This window comes from Leptonotus elevatus, chromosome 1 (genome assembly GCF_054856555.1).
Source record: "Leptonotus elevatus isolate MCC_2025b chromosome 1, RoL_Lele_1.0, whole genome shotgun sequence".
NCBI lineage: Eukaryota > Metazoa > Chordata > Actinopteri > Syngnathiformes > Syngnathidae > Leptonotus > Leptonotus elevatus.
This window is the reverse complement of record NC_141239.1, coordinates 32,344,879-32,352,447: the sequence shown is the minus strand read 5'-3', so window position 1 is coordinate 32,352,447 and position 7,569 is coordinate 32,344,879. Positions and strand designations below refer to the sequence as shown.

The 7,569-nt window shown below is 43.0% G+C and overlaps 1 protein-coding gene across 1 annotated transcript; it reads left to right on the top strand.

Annotated features, from left to right (window-relative positions):
• On the top strand, nt 1–7,467 carry LOC147181723 (testis-expressed protein 2-like). Its single transcript, XM_086080996.1, has 11 exons — nt 1–772; nt 1,629–1,802; nt 1,885–2,155; nt 3,275–3,441; nt 4,072–4,239; nt 4,557–4,656; nt 4,746–4,878; nt 6,166–6,294; nt 6,609–6,818; nt 6,913–7,033; nt 7,113–7,467. Exons 1-11 carry the CDS (start codon nt 53–55, stop codon nt 7,296–7,298), a joined length of 2,379 nt encoding a protein of 792 aa, XP_085937122.1. The 5' UTR covers nt 1–52; the 3' UTR covers nt 7,299–7,467.
• The last annotated feature ends 102 nt before the right edge of the window (nt 7,468–7,569 follow it).

The following is a 7,569-nucleotide window of genomic DNA, read 5'->3' as shown; positions in this document are numbered from 1 at the left end:
TGTCAACATCCCTAAGTCAGACACAAAGCATCGATTGAAGCAAACACAGACAATGATCCCTGCAAATGGAATCCCAAATGAGAAAAATGGCCAACAAACACCACCTTATGCCGATCTCATGTCTGCTAGCAAGCGTAGAAACACCTCATTGCTAACCGGGAAGGAGGACCAATGTAGTGAGTGTTATGAAGCCTCGCATGAGTTTCGGAACAAGTTCAATCAGACCATGCATGATGAAGAAAGGCGCAGGCAGAGCTGGACTCCAGGTGAGGCAGGCTCACCGGCCTACCATGGAACGCCGGGACGAGAAGATGCAGACCTTAAGTGCCAGAGGACAGCTGAAGCGGATGTACGCGATGCTCTTCTGAGAAGACGTCGATGGAGCTCCTTTGTGTCTCCAGAACAGTGGCGGTCTAGCGGAGACAATCACTTAGGGATTCACACTTACAGTGATATGAAAAAGGTGGCGGTCCTGCCAAACGGATCGAGAGCGGAACAACACCCTCAATCTGGTGGCACAGTCCCAGACATATTGTTTCAGATTCACTGGCTCTTCCTGGTGGGGCTTGTGGCTTATGTGTTGTCCACCATACCCATAGCCGCCTATGTGACCGGCGTGTCGGTAGGGGTCGCCTGTGGTTTCATTTTGGGATCGGCGCTTGCGTTTGTGCTTGCTGTACGATGCTCAAGCTCTGCATCAAAGTCAGGCTACATCAAGCCAAGAAGAAGGGATCCACCGGATATAAAGCATGTTCATCCAGAAACACTAGAGGTAAAAATAAAATTCCATCTACGGATTTCCTGTAGCGCTTGTCCACATTTTGTGGAATTGTTTTCACAACAAATATTCTTAACCTTTTTGCGGGTATACCCAACCAGTTTTCTATGTGCATTCACCAAATTTTTTTTTTTTTTACTAAATAAATCAATAAAAAATACAAATTCACTTTACTGCGTAACACATACACACACAAAAAAAAACAGGGAAGTAGCCTTTTCATCAAATGTTCAAAACATAGCATAACTAACATTGGGAAAAAAACTATAATATTTGTAGTAGGGGTGGGAATCTTTGAATGTCTCACGATTCGATTCAGATTTTTGGGTCTGCGATTTGATTCAGAATCCATTTTCGGTTAATAATTTTTGATTCAAAATGATTTGATTGACAATGATTTTTGCTTCAATCTATAGATGTGCAAAGAATCGTAATGATCTACTCCAGTCTGACTCGCTAATGCTAATTAGCGCGCTACTCGCGGCACTTTTATCACTCAAAAGAACGGCTCCACGCTGCAAAAAAACTTTTATTGGAATAACTTGATCGTGACTTTTTCCTTCTACTCTCTAATGTGGCTACAGCTTAACAGTGCATCAGACCGCGTGGAACCACACTGCCCCTAAGTGGCCAAATCGAGTACAACATGAAAAGCGCTCCCAATAAAGGCACACACAAACAAAGGCAAGACAGTATAAAATAATTTAAATAAAATCGATTTGGGGACATTTAAAATCTTTCTTATGAGAATCGATTTTTTGGGCACACCCTTAATTTGTAGTATGATAAATGTGGTTTGTTTGACTATGACTACTGAGTATTGATTAAAATCCTTAAAAAATTCTCACAGGGTTGGCTGAAACAAAGTTACAACCCGGAGCTGTTCCACCAGTCTGCCACACATCCTGTCTTTGCAAGCTTGGCGGGCACCCAGCTGCAGCTGTCGTGTCCGCAAGCGTCTGATGGGCCGACCCAAGAGATCACACATTTGCCTTCATGCACCTACCAGCTGGCAAACTGTCAGGTTTGTGTATCTCACTGTACTGATGGACTACTGCTCCTTTGTAATCACAATGTAATGCCATTCTGTTGACTGCCATCATCAGGTATCTCTTGCACCTCCTGGTTTGGCTCGGAAGAGGGTCTGGAACAAAAAATACCCCATCTGCATCACTCTAGCCGAGGGGGAAGTAGGGGAGGAGAATGTGCCGGAAGAACAGGAGGGAGAAGGTTCAAAAAGAAATCATGCCTCCTCTGAGCACAACATGCCTCCTGTTATCCTCTACCTGTTTGCCTGTACGGGCAGAGAGAAAGAGGAGTGGTTCGAGAACTTCCGATCTGCTTCCGCGAGTGGAGTCGCAAGCGGTGTGAACACAGGTAACCAGACACTTCACTATAGTCAATTTGTGGGAGTCCCAAAGTGTCATTTTAACATTTTCAATGGTGTCCAGAGTCGGTGTTGTTTCACAGAATGGATCGCCTAGAGTTAGATTAAAACTCCTCACCTTGCACCTGTTTGACAAGGCAGCAAAGTTTTCCTCCACTTGGAAACAACTGACAAAAGGGAGTTTGGGCCCATGAAGTCATTTTTACTCACTAAAACTGTGGTCAATAATGACAGGCTCCAAATACTCTCTTTGAGAAGTGTTCTCAATTAGTTGGATTCAAGTTGATGGTCTTGAATACAAATTTGGATTTATTGTTCGCAATGAAACTAATGATAACATCCCAGTTCTGTCGCACTGATGTACTTTTGGACATGTTAAACTTTTAGAACGAGGGGCAGATGTAGTGGCTGGATAGCACAGTGGGTCGGGCCACTGACATAAATTACACGATACTGGGGATCTAATCCCGGTCAGGGCAGACCCTTTGGGAGTCCACGTTTAAGAGTGTCTGAGAAGAGTGACTTATCTGCTCCTGTAATGTTAACTGCAGAGTGAGTTAAAATGTTCTCTCTACCAGTGTTAAAAAAAAAAAACTATTTTAAAAGTGTTAATTTAACTCTGGAAAGTGTGGAGCTATAAAAACTCTGAAAAAGTGTTAAAATCATCTCTGGGGTAGTTAATTCAGCTCTGGGCATTTTGTTGTGTAGGCACAGCTGCACTATAAATGGATCGGATGCCTTTGAAAATACAGTGGTGCCCTAAGAAGAGTTTAAATAATTCCATCCCTTTACTGAAAAACAGACATCATTTCAATTTGGCAGTGCAGAAAATGCACAAACAAATTGATTCATTAAATGTAAAATTACGCAACAGGGTTAGGTCTCCTTTAAACATACAGTCCCCTTTTGGGGTCAATAACACCAACCAAAATGTTTTGATAACCTCTTGAGAGAATGTAAAGTTAAACAAGGTCTCTAAACGATTAATTGGTTATTAAATCGATTAGCTGTCAATTAATTGTTGCACCTCTAGATTACTGAAATCATGTTGAGTGTCAGAAATGTTCAGTGGTGTCATTTCTCTCACTCGGACACATCACTTGGTGGAGATTCTGGTAAAGAAAGCACAGAGGAGCATTCTAAACGTCCGGAAGCGACGAGAGCAAGGAAATCATTGGACTACGCAGCCTACATGACACAGCTGGCTGGCTCGGAGAGCTGCGGTCCTGCTCAAGACACGGTTGCCGATAAGGGAAGCCCCGGATCTCAGAAAAAGGTAAAAGTTGCCTTTGCTGTCACCTGTATCGTAATTGGTGCTGGATGCTGGTTCTGCAAAAAAGACTGTTGGTGAAATGACATGCCAAAATGATTTATAGCATCACATCATATCAGAAGGATGTAGCAGATGCCAAACGTGGTCTTCTGAGTTATGTTGACATCACACATTACTTTTTAGAAACGTCAAGAATTTTGTGTATTTTGAAAACACATTATTGCGCTTTTTTTTTCTTTTAAGTAGTACCTTGACTTGCAAGTATAGTCACCGATGCACTTTCAGTTGTTTATTCGGCATAATCAGTCGAAATGAAATACGAAATGAAACCACTGCATGAGTGCAGCTCATAATATCACATGCTTGGCTACAACTCTCAAATGTACTGCAGTGTGTATGTGACTTTCGGCGTAATAACACTTAAGCAATTTTTCTTACGCTGTTGTTAATTGTGTTGTATTGTGTGTCTATATTTTACAACACTTGAATGAAAATATGACACATATGTGATTTTTGAGGATTTGGAATGGATTAATGGCATTGCTTATGAAACGACTTATATAACGTATGTTTTAAAACACGTACCATACTATGGCTCTTGGTTACTTCTGTAATGACTCTGTTTTGATGCAGGTCTACGCCGAAGCGGCCAGAGCCCAGTTAGTCGCCGCCAATGAGGCAGAGGCCCAAACTGCGTGGTTGAACTCCCTGGTGGGCAGGATTTTCTGGAGCTTTTTACAGGATCAGTACTGGACCGACGTGGTGGCCTGCAAGATCCAGCAGAAACTCTTGAAGTTCAAGGTAAGAGGGAATGACAAAATTCACTTTCATTTTGCATCATGAATTTATTGGAATTGTATGGAATTTCAGTTCTACTTCCTGCCATTTCCTGTTTGCCACCTCAATTCAAATTCAATTCTGAATTTTGCCCAGCCCTGTTAGATAGTATTGATGATGTCTATAAATGACTTGGTTGTGGTGCTATTTAGTTCTAAGTCCCCACTGAAGGCCCAGGTACCAAATACCTTCGCTACTGGGATTTAAAATATGCAAATGTATTGATGGTGTTTTGCACGACATGTAAGGTCTCCTAAAAGATGACATTTGTCTCACTAAAGTTAAAATACTTGATGAGCGAGCTGGCACTGGTTGACCTGGACATGGGCACTTGCTTTCCTCAAATCCTCAGCATATCCAAACCTACACTGGACCACAGAGGTGCGGAAACATAGCATTCTTTTTGTAAAGGCCTTTTATAGTCAGCATGTACAATAAAAAATCGTAATGATGAATACATTAAATTTCAGGTCTGTGGTTGGACCTTGAGCTCATGTACGCAGGCAGCTTTCAAATGACCCTGCAAACAAAGATGAACCTGAGTAAGCTGGGTAAAGATGACCAAGACAAGGATCAATGCATTTCAGAGGCCCAGCGAGAACGGTAAAGTGTACTATTCAGTCCAATTAAGGGTGTAGAGTGGTAAGATAAGGACAACAACAAAAATCTCTATTCTGATAACAACAGACATCCCGATAAAGTTTTCTAAAAATTATATGAAATCAATGGCAATTTTGTACTCATTAATTCACCTGAAACCTATTCAAAATCCCATACCCTTCACCTGAACCGAATACTTCAGAATCCCGATCATCGTGAAGTTGTCAGGAGAGCCAAGGAAGGATCAAAGAAAAGAAAAGAAAAGTGAAATCCACCAGACACCAACTACTACACACAGGGTTACAAACCAGAATCTTACACCAGCCCCAGAAGCATATCAATTCCAACAAATTAGGGAGACCTCAAGAGACCAAAGGAAAGACTAAAGAAAGAAAGAAAGGAAGAAAGGATAGATGAAGCAAGTCTTCACCGATTCAGTGACTAGAGGAAGAAGCAGATTGTGTTGGAATTTCAGTAGATGCTGGTGTGGTGGATCTGGCGTGCATGAAAAACCTCCGCCAAAGAGGGGAGCCGTCGACCCTGGCCAAGACAGGGCAAGCACAATTCCCCAGGGCCCCCCAGGCCTCGGCAGCGTGGGAGCCACCGGCCAGATAGCAAACCCAGGAACCCGGAGCACCCCCCCCCCCCACTCCAACACGGCTCGCGCCCCCAGCCCGGGGCACTGCAGGCCCACCAAGCACCCCACCGGCCCACAGCCCCCGCTGTGTATATATATATTTATAGAATTCAAAGTACAGTATCTGTATGTACAACCACTTTTCAAGGAATGCAGTACAGTGCAAATAATTCAAATACCGCTCAGTACTCCAAGTAACATTCAAGTATGCCTCGATTATATTGTAGTATAGTCATATTTTTTATATATATGGGGTAGATGTCACGGACTTCCGACTTCCACTGATGGCCGCGTTCCAACACTCGCACCTGCGCCCCCCAACCGCGCGCTCCCGCCCATTTGCGAGAGTGTGCACGGCGTCTCAACTCTCTGAAATGCTTCGGACAACTGAGACAGACACACTACACACTCGCACCCGTCGATGGGAACGCGCAACCGAGGGGCACAAAGGCGGAAGCGCAAGAAGTGGGACGCGGCCCACACATCGCAAACAGGAAACAGAAACAAAGCTGATGTGTGAAAACCAGGAAGTCGGAAGTCCAGCCTCCTCAGTGGCATATGCCCCATTGTAACGTTATATCGCACAGGTCTATGATGGTGTTTGATGAATAATATGTTTCAGTAGAGGCTCTAATGTGGTGGTCAAAACGCAGGTTGTCTAAACTGGTTGACAGTGATGAAGAGTCATCAAGTGCGGCCTCTTCCGAGGACGAGGACTTCCTACCCACTACGCCCCGGGAGAGTTGGGGAGATACGAGGGGGGCAATGGGTGCAGCTGACATGTATGTGAACATATTGTGGCGATTGTGTTTTAAGAGGCGGACATTTTTGAACAGGCAAATGTGTGCCACCGACACACTGTACAATCATATCATATCTTAATTGTGTTCAAGTATCTGTTGATGGAAGAGTTGTAACAATGTGACACAGATGCTGTTCATCAGCTTGTCAATGGTATTTTGCATTGTTAGCATGAAGCTAATTGACCTTTCTAAGGCAAAGCTATGTGGTTGTTATGATTAAATGCGCAATGCCTTTGTTTTATTCAGTTTGACAGTTCAAATGTGAGTGGCAATATATACCGTATCGTTCCCAGGAACTCAGCAGGCAGCACCAGTACAAAGATTCTGAAATTTATGGACAAGATAACAAAGTCCAAATATTTCCAGAAGGCCAGAGAGAATGAGTACATCTGGAAGAAGATAGCTGAGGTGACCAACGTGTCTCTGATGCTCACCGTTGAAGTTCTGGAACTCTCTGGAACTCTGGCTATTAATATCCCGCCGCCTCCTTCCGACAGGATATGGTATTCAGTTTCTTGTTTTCATGTGTGTGTATTAGAATACATGCAGTATAGTACAAGCAAAATATTTTGTTTTTGTTTGACCTTTGTGGTTCAGGTACAGTTTCCGGGCACCTCCTAAATTAGACCTAAGTGTGCGTCCCATGCTTGGAGAGAGGGAGGTTACCTTCACTCAGATCACAGAGTGGATTGAGAAAAAGCTCAAGGGGGAGTTCCAGGTCAGTCTCACTTCCTCAACACGGTTGAACAGTAAACACAAGCTCACACCATTTCATCTGGCTTTGTTGTCATCAACAGAAATTGTTTGTCATGCCCAACATGGATGATTTATTTGTGCCACTCATGACCTGTGGCCCGTCGAGGCCATTCGCAACCTGTGAGGATACACGTCATCACCGCCCATCACCCATGGAGGCCTACGAACGGGAGATGAGAATGCCCACTGGCGGACGTGATTTGAATGAGTCTAGTGATTATTATTGAAAATTGGCATTTGGCTACAGATAATATTTATAGAGAATTTTTTTTAAATCACAGGTTTTGGGGGAGTTGTGTGAGAGAAGCTATTCTCGGTTATTCGTTGAAAAATTCCTGATTGTTTTTGTGCTCAAGCGAAAGTAATATCTCATAAATAAATAATATATATATATATATATATATATATATATATATATATATATATATATATATATATATATATATATATATAGTTTTGGTGCCATTTTCTGCCATATTGTTGACACCTGTCCAACTT

What these genes read in the sequence shown, in the direction of transcription:
- LOC147181723 (XM_086080996.1), top strand. Translation starts at nt 53, where the DNA reads ATGATCCCTGCAAATGGAATCCCAAATGAGAAAAATGGCCAACAAACA. An exon ending in TTCATCCAGAAACACTAGAG is followed by an intron (nt 773 to 1,628) that starts GTAAAAATAAAA and finishes AAATTCTCACAG; the next exon opens with GGTTGGCTGAAACAAAGTTA. An exon ending in TCAGAGGCCCAGCGAGAACG is followed by an intron (nt 4,879 to 6,165) that starts GTAAAGTGTACT and finishes GTCAAAACGCAG; the next exon opens with GTTGTCTAAACTGGTTGACA.